At 37.4% G+C, this 16,374-nt stretch overlaps 2 protein-coding genes across 3 annotated transcripts; one reads left to right on the top strand and one right to left on the bottom strand.

Annotated features, from left to right (window-relative positions):
• Window positions 1-75: 75 nt before the first annotated feature.
• On the bottom strand, window positions 76-8,796 carry snrnp70 (small nuclear ribonucleoprotein 70 (U1)). Of its 2 annotated transcripts, none has more exons than XR_012398832.1 (10): window positions 8,598-8,786; window positions 7,930-8,083; window positions 7,775-7,837; window positions 6,846-6,900; window positions 6,694-6,758; window positions 6,523-6,585; window positions 6,352-6,433; window positions 2,394-5,427; window positions 1,782-1,881; window positions 76-1,693 (listed from the first exon to the last, which is right to left on the bottom strand). XR_012398832.1 is itself a non-coding variant. In NM_001003875.2 (10 exons), the coding sequence occupies exons 2-10, from the start codon at window positions 8,074-8,076 to the stop codon at window positions 883-885; spliced, it is 1,488 nt and encodes a 495-aa protein (NP_001003875.1). In that variant the 5' UTR covers window positions 8,077-8,083; window positions 8,598-8,796; the 3' UTR covers window positions 76-882. The 2 variants fall into 2 exon arrangements, 1 of the variants encoding a protein (NP_001003875.1); NM_001003875.2 differs by having other exon boundaries at window positions 2,394-2,495; window positions 8,598-8,796.
• Window positions 8,797-9,260: 464 nt separating this feature from the next.
• rnf113a (ring finger protein 113A) lies at window positions 9,261-14,808 on the top strand. The gene is made up of 10 exons (NM_001004536.1): window positions 9,261-9,368; window positions 9,513-9,589; window positions 9,674-9,772; window positions 9,968-10,075; window positions 10,911-11,020; window positions 12,161-12,267; window positions 12,349-12,438; window positions 12,516-12,609; window positions 12,801-12,907; window positions 14,646-14,808. The coding sequence occupies exons 1-10, from the start codon at window positions 9,263-9,265 to the stop codon at window positions 14,711-14,713; spliced, it is 966 nt and encodes a 321-aa protein (NP_001004536.1). The 5' UTR covers window positions 9,261-9,262; the 3' UTR covers window positions 14,714-14,808.
• Window positions 14,809-16,374: the final 1,566 nt, after the last annotated feature.

Here is a 16,374-nt window from a genome sequence, read left to right as displayed (position 1 = left end):
CGCGAGTTCAAGTCGTTTTGCAACCCACAAGCTCGTTTAACACCGTAAGATTTAAATAAATAACCAAAACACTACTTCGGCAATAAAAAAGTATTTATTCAAGAATTTAAAGCAGAACAAATACGACCAGATACAAACTGAAAAAACCTATACATAAAATTAAGAGCAATTTCTGTGAGACCATGGCAGACATTCCCATTTAAAAGCAGGTGTCATATTTTCTGCCTTTGTTCCTGCTGTAAAATAAGGGGCAACTGTACGATTTGTAAACGATCCATGTACAGGACCAAATATGAAACAAAATGTACATGATGAAAATAAAGTAGCAGAGAAATTAAAGGGAAGACCAATACAAAAAGAATGTTACAGATAAATGTACTAACCCATGAAACGTTACTATTGTACTCCGCAAACATCTATGAAAATGGACATAACAGTACTAAAACAACCCCAATAACTCCAACAAACAAATACTTATCTTTGACTGAAACTACACTGTATTATAATACAGTGCTTCAGTCAAGAAATCCCCTCCCAGTTATGGTCATTTGATATCAAAATAATGTTAGACAGGGAATTCAAATGCATCATTAAGCTAATTATTTACTGTAGTCCAAGCCCCAGAAATAGGTTTACCAGAGCTAAAAACATAAAAAAGCTCACAGTTTAGCTACATAATGTTTATTTTAACAATAGGACGCTTCTTACCAGGGAGACACTAAGCTCTCTCAGTGACAGCTGTTATTAGTACAGTATAATACTCACACGCTGTGGACAGTGCAAGCAAAGGGTGGAGGCATTAAATAATGGTTGAAGATATTTGTGGATCAAATCAACATTACATCTAGATAACCTACAATCATTCACACAACGATGGCACTTTTAGTACTCATCACCCTGGGCCTCCATCCTGTACCCATTTTCATTGGAGGCATAGCCCTCTCCCGACTGCATGGAATCCTGATCCATCATCATCATCCTCATCCCATCCTGTGAACCTTCTTCTGATTGCGGTGGCACTGGCTCTTCACCTTCTTCACCTCCATTACCCAAACCCTCATGATCTCCGGAGGAGGTAATGTGTCGATCTTCCCTTCGCTCCCCACGGTCCCGATCTCCACGGTCTCGCTTATGGTCACGATCTCTATCCCTGTCCCGCCTTCTGTCCCGATCCCTTTCTCTATCTTTATCTCGATGGCTGCGCTTCCTATCACGATCTCTTTCCCTGTCTTTGTCTCGATCCCTCCCCCTTTCCTCTCCTTCAGGTCCTCCCTCCTCACCTCGCCCTGGTTCACCACCCAAGGGGTCCTCTATGCCCCTATCTCCCCCTTCAGGCATCATGCCATCAACTAGCCCGCCCATGCCTTCCTCCCCTCCTTCTGCACCTTTTCCTCTTTCCCTGTCTCTCTTCCTATCCCTGCTCCTGCTCCTTCTCTTGCGGTCTCTATCTCGATCCCGGTCTCTACTCCTCTCTCTGCTTTCTCCAGCTCCAGCACCACCTCGTTCTCTTTCCCTCTCTCGTCGTCGGCTGCTGCCCCCAGCCTCATCCCCTGCAGCGGCCCTCTCACGCTCATGAGACCTAGTGTGCCTGCGTCTCTCTCTGGACCGAGAACGTCTGCGTTCTCCACGTTCCTTGTCTCGATCACGTTCCCGACTGCGTTCACGGCGTTCACCACGATCCCGATCGCGATCACTGCAAAATAAGACAGAGGTAAGGCCGCGTAAGTTCAGAAGATGAAAAAGCACCAACTAAAATTCTAACCGCCTCTCACACAGCGTACCTTCCAATTGGTCGGTCATCATAACGAGATGTGTCGTCTCTGCCAGAGTGCTTGATGTTGACATCTGCGCCTCCTCGCCTTGTGCCACCAAGACCCCCACCTGGAGAGTGAAGAAAAGAAATTTGGTTCAAGTAGAAAGTTTTGGGACCCAAAGGCCATGCTTGGGATAGGCAAGGTCCTCGAAGCCCACTGATAATACCCATGCAATAATATTGTTCAAAAGATCAAAGATGGAGCTGAACTCTGCAGGACAGTAGACCTTGAGCCAGATTTTGCCTGCCTTGATTTATCAAACCTATTTGCTACAAGATTAGCGGTCATTCTTGCTTTTGGTAGAGAATGATTCACTTGAAACTAAAAACCTCAAAGAAAGCTCTTTGAGGCATACTAAAGCCATTCCTAACCAAACTACAGAAGCCAACATTTAAAGGCGTTAAAAACCCATTTTTCAATAGTTTAGGACCAAAGTCGTCCTAAACTATTGAACAACATCCATTCTTGTCTTGGGACATTTTAGAAAAACTGAATCAAATGTTTTCAATACTTCAAACTGGACCTCCAGGCCTAGAAACAAACATGTGACAAGAGTGGGGGGAAAATAGAAATGCTTACCAAGTCGCCGGGGGCGCCATCCTTTTACCGTTCGTCCTCTTTCAACATCAACAAGCACTCTACGACCATCGATCTTTTTGCCATCCGCATGCTTATAAGCAGCTAGAAGAGTTGATAGATGAGCAATAGAAAAGTGGAGATTGAGAGGAAGGGAATAAAGGGGAGCACAGAGGGAAAAAAAGACACAGACAATGAGAACCATGAAGACACAGAACAGTATTTGCTACTACATACCTTGAATTTGGGATGAACTCCATTCAAAACATTAATCTATCAGAAGTCACACGCTTACCTCCAAATGGATAAGACACCAGGAATGATAAACTGACAATGCTGCCATCCATTTTATACATTTCCTCTACCTCAGTGATTACCTTCAACACCATTACCTTGATGATTAGATGCTTCTATTCACTTTAACCCATAATTATAAATAAATAAGTAAATAAATAAAAAGTAACCTACGTTTAATGAATAGATGCATATTGTTTTTAAGATCTTCCAGAGTGCACACATTGGGAAAAAAATTCTGTTAATAATTTTAAATGACTACTATACAAATTATAACTGAGGCAGCTCTAATGCAGTGCAGGAGAAATCCCAAAAATCAGCAAGCTCTGTTCTGAACAGCTTCGGATCACTTAAGTCATTTTAATTTCTATAATATCTTTGAGTGATCCACACTGACATTTTTGTTGTCATTAAATCACTAATAATAGCATCTTTAAAAAAGGCACTTGGTGAACACATCTTGCATTAAAAAGCAAACTTCTCATCCTCAAATGTCTTCAAAACATTCATTCACATTCAAACTGAATTTGAGCATTAAAAGCACCATTCACACTCACGCCACACCACTCCACACCGCACCACACGGGAAAAAAACATTTAGCAAAGCTTTACTTCTAGCAATTGCATTATTTATAATACAAAGAAGCTAGAAGCACCACTTTTAAAGTTACAGACTTCTGACATACTTCAGTATGGCCAATAAGCTTTCTCCTTCTGCTGATCTGAAATAAGTCTAAGACCTTAAATATCTAGGCCCTTAGTAATTAGTCATTATCCAAGTTATACCACATTACCTGGAGTTGCTATCTTACCATAACACCTGGCCAAGGATGGAAGTCCTTGATGAAAAACCCCACGAAACGTAGCCTGTCGATCCCAGCAGCCTCGAATCAAAATGTTCTTCAATATATTTGAAACTGTGATCCAATTTTTTATTTTTATTTACTAAAACGGGACAAGCTTGAACTCTTAGAATTAGGGATCCAATCCTTCAACAATGGAAAATCCACGAAGCTACTCCTGTCTGCACTGTCGATGAAGTTCAGATGGAACCCATCGTGAGGGCCTTACCATGAAACCCTTCAGTACTTTCACACATACCTGCCCTGACGTCAACAAGAGGGCCTTACCAACAACCCTCAGACTACCATACCAAACTAGAGGGGCTTACCAAACACCCTCAGCGCACCTACCCACAAGAGGGGCTTACCATTCACCCTCATTTAAATCAGTTAACAGAGGGCCTTACCACAACCCTCAACTAGCTGTCCCAAAAGAGGGGCTTACCAACCACCCTCATATCCAAAAAATAAAAAATAAAAAAAATAAAAAACTCAAAACAGTTTCCAGGTTAAATTCTTTTCAAATCTATGGGGCCTTGCCAGTGACAATTTAAGCAATCTTAAAATATTTTATTTAACGCATTTTTTTTTAGAAATGGTAAGTTAAGGCAAGTAAAAAAAGTCCTTATGTTTAATTGGATCTATCATTGTAATTTCCAGCGCACTTAAAGCTTAGAAAATAAAGATGATTCATTTGGACAAACAAATCTAAGATATTATAAAAAATAAAAATTCTCTCAATGTAGATTCTTGCTCCTTAACGCAAACAGATTTCTTAGGCCTAAGGATAAACCGCCCCAGAGAAACTTAATTTAACCATTAAAGAACGAGGTGATTCCATGTCAACAGATTTTTTTTATGTATTTGGGTTCAGATGTAGTGATTTTAATTTCTAAAGCCTGTAGTTAATCTAATCTATTAATCCTAATTCCAAAAACCTAGATTGAATGCTTATGAAGAGAATGTACTACATCTCGGAATACATTTTGCTTGATTCTTAAAAATGAAACTTTAAAAGACTTAATTTGCTCTTAAAATCAAACAGGAAAAATTTAAGAGTCAAATACTTAAAGTCCAGTACCATCACGCAAAATTAGATTAGGTCAAACATAAGCACGTAGTAACAACTACATTAAGTAGAATGAAACTTAAACAACAAAATATTTGCTTGTTTTGTTAGCAACAAAGTTCATCTGCCATTACACTAATTAAAATTGGTACAGCTCACAAATTCACTTTTAAAATTAAAGGTGATTTCCTATCGTTAATGCACTGAATTTGCATAACTATCATGAATCTGACTTTGCTTAATATAATTTTATAAAGAGTAAGCATCTATTGACCTTTATTCAACAACTGAAAGAAAATGGAAAGACACCATTTGGTGCAGTGATATTTGAATGGATAATGACAATATAATAATCTCCCATAAGAAATTCTACTTAAAAAAAAAACTAAAATCAAGACCACCTTTCACTTGGGTATAACTAATATTGTGTTACACAAACTGCAACACATCCAAAGAGATCTTAACACTATTCTGTTTTAAATGTACCTCTCTCATATTTGTGCAAACATGCACCTGTCTAACCACGTTAAAAGCAGTGTGATGGCTTTAATAGAAGAGATTAATGCCAGGCTCACGATCACTACAACCGACCCAAAGCGCTTTCAATGACAACTAGCAGCCCTACATTTAGCCCTAAAACAGGGCAGATGAGAATGAATTTAGTATACCCAATCGACCTATAATTAGATGAGGGGTGTAAAGAAATCTTACCCATCATACAAACCCATCATACCAACCATACACTGAGCTGTGGTAGTAGGGTGTAGATGTATCAAAACCATCATCATGATCTGCAAGCCAGCTCTGGCCAATAGCCATCAGAGATAGGCGGCTGCAGTAGCAATGAGAACAACACACAATTAATATAAAGCATTGACTCGCTCCGCAACACTTCAATCATGAACACCCCTATGTGAACTGACGTATTGAAAGCCTTGGAATTAACAGCTGTTTGTGCACCAGACATAAACAGGTGTGCAAGTATATGGGTCACTTTTTTTTCACTAAAGACGGCCTTAGCCTTTAGCTTACCATCACTGATCCAGCCGGAAACACACTGCTATGTCACACTGCCTAAACATTACAGAGATGCCATAGAGTGGCAACATTCATCAGAATGTGTTGGGCTAACGCACAGCCACACTCCACTTCCCCCACATGTGCTGCACGTCACACTCACGCCAGATGCAACACACACACACACAAAAGGGTAAAAACAGGAATATACTACAAACACAGACAAGATAGGGTTTGATACAAGCGGTCATACAAGCACACACACACACACAAATGGAGTTTTAATCTGAGTTACAGAGTCATTTGAAAAGTTTACACATTCTTTTACATAAAGGACAGCTTTGGTGTTATTAATAGCTTAGCTATATGTTGATTTGAATCCACTGCAGAGATAAAATAGAGTACAACCAAAATACGAAGACTTCAGATGCAAAAGGTATGCCTTCTGAAAGTGTATTCTAAAATGAGCATTTCAGATATTTTATTTAAGGGAACGAAAAGAATCTATTGTTTGACAATAGTGAAATTCCTCAACCACTGTGCTTCAAAAAATGCTCAATTTATAAATATATCAGATGCAATTAAGAGCTTTTTGCATCTGACTCTTCCTTTGGTGTTTAATAAGGGGTTTTGATAAGACTTAAATGCCTCTTATTGGAAATACAAAAACCATTGGTGCAACCTTGCTTTGGGGTCATTTAAGGGGCTGAAGGCAGAATAAGATATGTTGGTTACTTACAGTGCATGTCTCTCTCGTGCTCGTATTCAATGAACGCATAGCCTCTTGGTTTTCCAGTTTTCTTGTTGTACACAATGTAGATCTAATAATAGCAGATACATACAAGAATAAGACAGTGGAAACAAACTGACCCAAGATTAATATGCATAATACACGTTCAGCACAATTTACCCGTTTGATAGGACCATAGACCTCAAACTCTCGCCGCAGTTTGGATTCTGTGGTATCATAATTCTGCATAAATAGAATAAAACATGTAAGATTTGTCTTCAAGAAACAACCTCTACACATTTAGATTTTTGTCAGCCGACAAGCTTATGCTTGAGACCAAAAAATACTCACAATTCGAGCCACAAACAGGGTCTTAAACGCATCTCCTTGGGCATTAGCGTCATTATGTGGGTCCCCTGTGGAGATACAGGTCATAAGGTTAATATAGAACATTTTAATGACTTTATTTACAACTGTAAAGCCTTTATTTTAAAGACACTTACATAATTTCAGCTCTCCTTCAACCACAACTTGCCTCCTCTCCATTTTTTCTCTTCTCTGGATTTGAAATGAACAAATAACCAAGTAGTTAGTTACCATAATTTTACATTAAATACTGTACAAATGTAAATAATTGGATAACATTCTTATTATTGGTCATTTATTGCATCATATTACTGGATTAATAGAGCATGTGACATTTACACAAAAGCTTCTGCAATGCATATCTTACTATTGCTGACTGCTATCAAGTTCCTTCATCGATTTTTCAGAATTTGATTATGGTGCGTTGACAAATGATTTCTAAAAACTTAGGGCTATGCAACATATTTCAGCATTATCAAGTGTTCATAGCTGTCAAGACTCAACGGTCCAGAACACAAGGGATTTGTGAATGAATTGCCAAGTTTCAACAATAGAGTGAAAGTTAATCGTGTGCACATTAAATGTAAATTATTTCATCCTCCAGTGGAAACGCATTCCTTTTTTTGTTGAACTCAAAAGAAACATACCAAAAAATGGTCACGATTAACATCCATTGCAGTGAAAAAAAATATATATACATACACCAAGGAATCAATGGCATGTGGTTTCTAATATTCTCCAAAACATTAATACTTTTGTGTTGGACAGATGACACAAAATATAACCGGTTTAAAACAAGTGGAGGCAGAGTAAATATTCTAACTTTTTTTGCTTCAATTAAAAAAAACATTTTGTTAGCAGTGGTCTCAAGCAAAGTTTGGGACAAGGATGACCTATGGTTAAACTCAATGTGACATGTATCAACAAGCTTTTCAAACACGTCTTGTCTGTACTTATATGCCCACTAAAACTACTGAGTGCAGCTCTGTCAATCTAAAAGCAATTCAGCAGGAGAAAACATTAGTAAACTCCCCACAGAGAGTCTATTCAGACAAGTCTCGCTCACCTTCCTCTCCAGTCTCTCCTCCCGTGTCTCTGCTCTTGTGGGTGGAGGGGCATCTCTGGGGTCCTAATAAACAGCAGAAAAAACAGTTATACATCAATGTAACAAAGAAATCGATAAATAAACCGTTCTACATAAAATAACAAGTCAAAAAGCACCTCAAAATGCCGGATAAAAGGAGCAATTCCGCAGTAGGGCTGGTTGTGGTGTTTCTCGTGAGGAAGCTTTCCCAGTTGAGGCAGGAACGGTATGGGGTCCCGCGGGGCAAACAATGCCAACAGGTTCGGCGGAAGAAACTGAGTCATTGTTCACCTGGAAGAGAGAAAAAACACAAACGATAAAAAAAATAATCAACAATTAGGAGCACCTCATGCAAGTTAAGCAGTTACTGTGTGAAAATGGTAAATAAGACGTTATTTAAGATAAGGTGGATTTAAATAAGCAGACAAAATCATGCTAACAGATTCAAACTGAAAATTCAGCGTCTTCACATAGATCTGGATCAGTAAACAAACACCCCTTAAACGAGTCTCGTGAAGTTAGCTGCTAGCAGTCTTAGCTTTCTCGGTTAGCTTCGTGCAAACAAACACTTTTATTCTCCACATAATGATTAAACAAACTACAACTTCAGCATCAGATCACGTTAGTGTAGCATCAACAAAAAGAGACGCATCTAATAACTAATATCAGTGCACTCTTTAATACACAAAAATAAAGCAAAGCTCAGTCGTGGTTACGGTCAGCTCTGCTAATTCACCAACTCTCTCATGATGATCATATCCGAGATCGCCTACATTTCCACGGACGGCCTCCTGCAGTCAATTACCTCAGTTTTTCATTCGGCTCCAACGAAATCTCCGATTTTCGGGCCAAAATCCTCTTGCGTGTTTCTGTGGAAGACCTTCGTGCATGAATTTCTTTAATTCACTCGGTATTTTTGTGTGTATTTCGGTCCACACAATACCCAACGTGTGTTCTCACCCAGTTGAACGAGTCGTTCCTTTCTTAAAATGGCGCGAGGCCGTAAACCGCTGCGGTGTTTCACGACACATTTACGTCTAGTGGTACATTCACGATAGGGGCGTGGCCAGTGTGGAATTTGTACTGTAAAATATTATTTATTGTTATACAGTGTCACAAAACTTATGCTATGTTGATGTACGTATCCACAGTATCCTAACTAGACTTTACCTTTATAATGGGAAAAAATTCACTCTAAATCATAATTTTACTTTAAGTACACCATAAAATACCTTAAAACGTCTTTATCCTTAATTTTGCTCAATGCATGCATCCAAATATTGTCTGAATATTGCTAGTTACTGATTAATAATAATAGTAAAGATATGTACATTATCAATTGTTAAATGGGAATATATTCATATCAAATACAACAGCAGTAAACCATTCCCATTCTACGTTTCTTCCCAAACACAAGAGGCGCTGTAACCAAAAAATGACTTCATCGTTTGTTTTTATACGTAGTTAAAGATGGCGGAGTCCGAGGAGCCGAAAAAACCCACCTGCACATTTATTTTTAAGAAATCAAACAAGAAATTTTCCGCACGGAAAAGAAATGCAAGTGACAGCGACAAAGGTACGTTGTGCTTCTTTCTTCAGTGTCTCAATCGACAGCGAGTTTGACTTGAGAAACTATAATCCCTACAACAAGCCGTCTGTTTAATTAATGTTTATGCTCAATACATGTCTGCAGTTCAGTGTTTTGTTTCTTTATCATCAGAAAAAAGCAGCGGCGATGAGGGCAGTGCAGTGGTCAGAAAGAAGAAATCTGCCGCTGTGAACCCCATGATTCAGAAAGTATGTCCGTATTTCATGTGTTTTATGTAACTAGCCGCTGTTAAACTGATGTCATCATTATTATATTTATTATTCGTTTTATAGACGAAGAAAGTGGAGAGGGAAGCTGTCTCATCGAGTGAAAGTGAAGAAGAGAAGGAAGAAAAGAGCGTGACTGTCGCTTACAAGTCCACTCGCTCAGCGGTGAGTCTGACTGACCCAACATTTGTACAGCTTCATGATTTATGCTACAGCAAATTATGAATATAAACGCTTGATGGTGCCTAATAATTCATGACCACGTATGACTTTACATTTCTATTAACGTCTGACAGTTTTTGCGCTGTCTCATTGAAACATTAAAGGCTGTAATTGAGTGTATTTGACTATGTGTTGCAGAAACCAGAGGGGCCGGATGACATGGGGGCCACTGCTGTCTATGAGCTGGACACAGAGAGGGACAAAGATGCTCAGGCCATCTTTGAGCGCAGTCAGAAAATCCAAGAGGTATGCGGGTGATTGGAAATAACTGGCTGCATCATTGTAAAGTCAGGTTTATGTATGTTATGTACAGATTCAAAGTACCTTTACAGTTCTAGATTTAGATAACATTAAACTCAGCATTTTCAATTGTATTTACACATATTTCAAGTAGACAACAGCTCTACAGAAGGTGATATAGTAGCGTGTCATGTCATGTCAGTTCAGTTATTTAGATACCTCACTCAGTGCTTTCAAGCACAGCAGAATCAATTCATTTTAGAAAATAAATAGCCTTTATAATAGGCCTGGGCGATTTGGCCTCAAATCTAAATCTTGATTAACTAAACATTTTAACCCGATTACAACTAATGATTGATTATTTCATTTGTTTTTGCCCTCATAGTTAACTGACAGGTTTCGTAAAGTGAGAGATGTTTGAAAAGGGTGCATTACTTGATTTTAAAATAATTGAAGGAAACGCAAACTATCTACTATCTATGATTATTTATTGAACATCAGCGTTGAACAACTGAAATGAAAACACACATTGCCTAAAACCAACAGTCTTCTTTTTTTCGTTGCTCTCCGCGCTGCCCACTCTTGTCATCACTATCAAGCTGACCAACCGCAGAGCTTGCGCTACGTATCGTCAAGTAGTGACATTTTTTGAGAGGTGCGCGTCAGCCACGGCGAGGAGTATGCGATTGCTCAAAGTCTGCGCTCAATGCAGAAGAATAAACCAGCATCTAAGGAGCGGGGTCATTTCATGTCATGATATTTGATTGTTGATATTGTTAAGATGGCCAGAATATACACAATCTCTTAATCATATGGCTGCGTGTTTGTGTGTAATTTATAGGAGCTGACTGGTAAAGAAGATGATAAGATTTATCGTGGGATCAACAACTATCACAAATTCATTAAACCCAAAGATTCCACTATGGGCAATGCCTCCTCTGGCATGGTCAGGTGAGTCAGTGTTGTTACGAGTTTTTCTTTCTCTTGTTTCCTCTCCCTCTTTCCTGCACTCTCTCGGTCTGAATTATTTCCAGGTGCAGCGGATTACGGCAGATTGTGATTGGTGCTTGGATTGGCGGCTGTATTTAAGAGGCCTTTGTTTATCTTCTGAACACAAATGAAAATGTTTTAGATTAAATCTGACATCTCTCTCATCCTCCATGGACAGTGAGATTTCAAAGATGTTCAAAAGTCCAGAAACCAAAAACATTGCATGGGACTTTAGTGTTCTGATGTGTAATCATGTAGAGCTCCCAAAACACTTGTAAAAAACTGTAAATACATGAAAGAATACTTTATTTTTTGTATACATGACAGGTCAGGGTGCGCGTTTACTAGGCATGGGCCGGTATAAGATTCTGACGGTATGATAACCTTGGATAAAAATATCAGAGTTTCACAGTATTGTGATTACTGCTCAAAAATATTCTTTTAAAATGTCTGGGTAAAAAAAAAACTATTATTGTTCCCATTGAACACAATATATTTTATTTTAAGAAGCATATTTTGGAACAGTAAACATGACAGGCTAAAGAATTTATTGAAGACAGCAGAAGTCAATAGTTTCGAAAACACATATTTCTTTAAAAAAAAATGAAAAAGACATTCATCTTTCTCTTCTTTGGATATAAAGTAAGCCACAGCACTGTTCAGGTCCAGAGCATGCCTGGATGTTTTGGTGCTTAAGCATTTTGTTTTTCAGATGTTCCCTAAACCATGGGCTGACCAGTAGCTGTTGCCCTAAAAAAACTAAATAAAATAAAAAAACATGTTGTAAAAAACATGTTTAAACAATGTACATATACCACAGTGTAACAGAAAATGTTAGCGGTTTTAAAACCCTGACTTTTCCAAACCGCAGGAAACCTTGAAAGTCACATGGATTGTTTTTGGATCCTTTTCTGGACTTTGAACGTCTCTTGTCTATGGAGGATGAGGGTGCTCTCAGATTTCATGTAAAATATCTTTATTTGTGTTCCGAAAATCAAACATGGTCTGAGGGGATTGGAACAACATAAGGGTGAAAAATTATTAACAGAATTTTTGGTGAACTAACCCTTTAAAACATTCCCAATTTCTTGCATGTGACAGGAAAGGCCCAATTAGAGCGCCTGAGCACCTCAGGGCCACAGTGCGGTGGGATTACCAGCCTGACATTTGTAAAGATTACAAAGAGACTGGTTTCTGTGGGTTTGGAGGTTAGTACACAACTTAATTCCTGTCTGTTTTTGCCACTTGTATATTATCACATGGCAGTAATCATTTCTTTTTATCCTCAGACAGCTGTAAGTTTTTGCATGACCGCTCGGACTACAAGCACGGCTGGCAGATTGAACGAGAGCTTGAAGAAGGAAGATATGGAGCAAACGGTGAGCCATCGCTAGAGACAAGTCTTTGAATTGCTTTCCTTCTTTAGTTGTTTTCTGATGTATTGCTTATTTCACAGATGATGAGAATTACGAAGTGAGCAGTGATGATGAAGATCTTCCCTTCAAGTGTTTCATTTGTAGAGAGTCTTTTAAGAACCCCATTATAACAAAGTGAGTGCTACATCAAGCCATGGCTGCTTTGAATTGCAAATGCTGTTCTCCAGTCTCACCACAGCACAATTCCACATTATGACGCTTTAGCTTGTGTACATCATATCTGAATGCCCTGACATTGTAACCACATTGTTGACTGCAGGTCTAATATGGTGATTGTCAATTTAAAAGTATTCTTTGTTTTTCAGGTGCCGGCACTATTTTTGTGAAGCCTGTGCCCTGCAGCACTACCGCAAGTCTAAGCGCTGCTACGTTTGTAACCAGCAGACCAATGGAGTCTTCAATCCTGCCAAAGGTGATCATGCACCCATCAAATCTGATTTCAATGCAAAATATGTTAGTGTCAAAAAGAAAACAAATTGAGCAAGGGTGCATTCATTTGATCAAAGTGGCCGTAAAACATTTGATAGTGTTACAAGTAATGTTCTTTTGATCTTTGATTTCATTAAAGAATTGTAAAGCACAAAATTAGCATATTAACTTATTTTCTAAAAGATCATGTGACACTCGGACTGCACAATATCATTTCAGCATCGATATCACATTGTGTTTGTCTGCAATAGAGTTGGGATTGTAGTTGATCAGCACAACAATTGAGAATACATGAGATTTGTGGAGTCATTGCCAAGATTAATCATTACAGAGTGAATCTTTATCATTTGCTTGTGTTTTAAAGACGTTTCATAAGAGTTTAAAGCAGAGATGCCCAAACTAGGGCTTGTATGCTGGCCCATGATAACCTTAGATTTGACCCACCATCCCATCTGAGAAGAGAGGGAGAATGATGGGGTTGGGTTTAAGATTGTCAATTCAAATTTAATGCAGCCTTTTGTTTGTTTTATTGTTAAAAACTAAGTGAAATTAAATGTTAAAATCAAATTGTGCAAATTAATTTAATTTTGTTTGAATGTGCATACTTTCACCTGACAATGCAGAGACTTCAGTGAGCAAATCAAGTCAAGGTTAACTGTAGCTGTATTATAAATGGGATTGTTTATGTTTTTATTGCAATGACTTACCACTTAAAAAGTTATACCGCATTAGATAATACAATTTAAAGTAACGATTTCTATTTATTTTGAAATATTTGGAAATAAATTAGGAAATTACCCATGGTAACTTTACCTTCAGCCCACAGCTCTCAATGATACAGCCCTTCATAGGGAAAAGTTTGGCAACCCTGGTTTAAAGCATCAGAGCACCAAAAAAGTATATTTGTAACTTTAGTGGAGAATAATGTTATTTTACATTTCAATATTCAATTTCTGTAGCTGAATACTGTTTGACTCTATGGTAAAACCATAAAGCTCTGTTTATTTAAAATTTTTTGTTGCTCTGTTTTAATAATATTTGCTTGAGATTTGTTTATTATTTTGTATACATGATTCACATTTTTACAAAAATCACCCCACCAATCTGTATTAATTCATGATTTCTTTCCAAACAGAGCTATTCAAACCATCTGGTCAAATTGTGTTCATATTGCAATCTATATTGCAGAGAAACAAAATATCACAATGTCAGAATTTTGCAATATCGTGCAGCCCTATGACACACTGAAGACTGGAGTAATAATGCTGTGAATTTAGCTTTGCATTCATAAGAATGAACTTTAATAAACATTCTAGTATATTATAAAAAAAAAGTATATAAATAATTTTATTATTGAATTTCATTAATTACAGTATTTCACAATATTGCTGTATAAATATCAGCGTCTCAAAGATAAATTGTGGGACCCCCTTGAAAATGAAATGGTACATCTCAAGAGGGTTAATCCTAATGAATGATAAAATGGAAACGTATGGTAAAGATTTGGTAGTTTGGTCTTAATTGTCAGGAAATTCTTTAAATTGAATGACCAATATCATATATAATTCATTACATACATACATACATATATATATATATAACGCTTTACAGAGCATTATCAGAATCTCCTCAACTATCACCATATTGTGAAATTTCATATTATAATATACTCAACCACCACCATGATATGAACTAAGAATAATTGATGTTTTATTCCTCAGAGCTGATGGCTAAAATGCTGAAACGGCAGGCAGCAGATGATCAGCCTCCTTCAGAAGAAGAAGACTAGCACCACACAGCCTCCCCTTCTCTTTTCTACTTTAATCACTCACATTCAGAGTTGTACATTTTCAAAGTATTTGAAATAAACGTGTCTTTTGTAGACAGGTTTGTCAGAAATCTTTTTAAATGTCGGAAATCTTAACATGACTTAAAAAGAAATAAAAAGAATTGCACATCATTCACTAGAGTCATTTAATATCACACAAAGCAAATCTATATTATTGTAATGTGTAAAGATGTCTTTAATGTTTTTTATGGATCATTTTCAAGACAATATTGTACTTTTTTTTTTATTCTCTAACATTGAAAATGTAGTCAGCATTTACTCATCCTCAAGTGGTTGCAAACCTGTATGAGTTTCTTTTTTTCTGTTGAACACAACAGACAATATTTTGAAAACATTTTAAGTCTGTAACCATTGATTTCAATAGCAGGACAAACAAATACTATGGAAATTACAGGTATACAACATCGATCGATATATCTTTTGTGTTCAACAGAAAAAAGAAACTCAAGCTGTATTGAATCAAGTAGAGCAGGGATGTCAAACTCAATTCCTGGAGGGCTGCAGCCCTGCACAGTTTAGTTCCAACCCTGCTCCAACACACTTACCTGTAGGTTTCAAACAAGCCTGAAAGACTTTAGTTTGATCAGGTGTGTTTAATTAGGGTTGGAACCAAACTGTGCAGAGCCGTGGCCCTCCAGGAATTGAGTTTGACATCCCTGAAGTAGAGGATGGGTGAAGGGCAAAATTTTCATTTTTGGGTGAACTACCTTTTTAAGTAAGTCTCGTTGGATGGGAGGAAAAGTAAAGTTAAATTATAGTTTTATTTTTTTAACACTATAAAGGGCTGACATAGTAATTATTATTTTTTTGCTATATTTGGCCTTCGTTGTAAGTCTAATAAGTGTATTATTGAACAGAGTCAACATAAAGCCACTGTGAACATTATGGTTTGATTTCATTTTTGAAGGAAATGTGGTGTAGAATGTTAATGTCATATTTTTTGTGTCAAAATCTTTGTATTATTCACTGTAATACCAAATACCAAGGTAAAATAGGGAGGAGATTGGCAGTATTAAAATTTGGATACCGGTAAGCCTAATTGTAACATCTGGGATTAGAGTCAGAGTTATAGTTAATCAGGCAGCATGGAATTTGACACATTAACTTGTATGATTCTTAGCTTTGATGAAGATTTAATTGCTTAATTCATTTGATGAAGACAATACAATGGTTTTATTTTACTTTTATTAAATTTCTGTACCTTATTACTGTTACGCTCTATTGAAAACCACAAAACTGTGTATATTTTTCATGTGCATCTATGTTTTGTTGTATTTATATGCTTGTTATTTAGTATATTTTATGTAGATGCACTACCCTATCCTTAAAACATCCCAGTAAATCTAAAATGATAAATTATTTCCCAATACAGCTATACCAGCCATCTTATGAAATTGTATTAATATTGCAATATATATCACAGGGAATCAAAAACAACAAACATCAGTATCCTACAGTAATAAGCTTGGCAAGCAATTTTGGAGAGTTTGATGTTTCCCCATTCAGACAGAATGCCTGAGCATACTACACAAGAGGCATTTCAAAGATGGTCGCCGAGTGAAATGACTTGCCTTAAAGGGACTTTGACCGTATGTAAAGAA

Source organism: Danio rerio, chromosome 3, assembly GCF_049306965.1.
Source record: "Danio rerio strain Tuebingen ecotype United States chromosome 3, GRCz12tu, whole genome shotgun sequence".
NCBI classification, from domain to species: Eukaryota; Metazoa; Chordata; class Actinopteri; order Cypriniformes; family Danionidae; genus Danio; species Danio rerio.
Note: the sequence above shows the minus strand (reverse complement) of the source record. Positions and strands in the feature narration are given on the sequence as shown.

What these genes read in the sequence shown, in the direction of transcription:
- snrnp70 (NM_001003875.2), bottom strand. Translation starts at nt 8,076, where the DNA reads ATGACTCAGTTTCTTCCGCCGAACCTGTTGGCATTGTTTGCCCCGCGG. An exon ending in CCCTGTTTGTGGCTCGAATT is followed by an intron (nt 6,586 to 6,693) that starts GTGAGTATTTTT and finishes CTATTTATGCAG; the next exon opens with AATTATGATACCACAGAATC. An exon ending in GCACGAGAGAGACATGCACT is followed by an intron (nt 2,496 to 6,351) that starts GTAAGTAACCAA and finishes CAACTCTTCTAG; the next exon opens with CTGCTTATAAGCATGCGGAT.
- rnf113a (NM_001004536.1), top strand. Translation starts at nt 9,263, where the DNA reads ATGGCGGAGTCCGAGGAGCCGAAAAAACCCACCTGCACATTTATTTTT. An exon ending in TGCAAGTGACAGCGACAAAG is followed by an intron (nt 9,369 to 9,512) that starts GTACGTTGTGCT and finishes CTTTATCATCAG; the next exon opens with AAAAAAGCAGCGGCGATGAG. An exon ending in AGTCTTCAATCCTGCCAAAG is followed by an intron (nt 12,908 to 14,645) that starts GTGATCATGCAC and finishes TTTATTCCTCAG; the next exon opens with AGCTGATGGCTAAAATGCTG.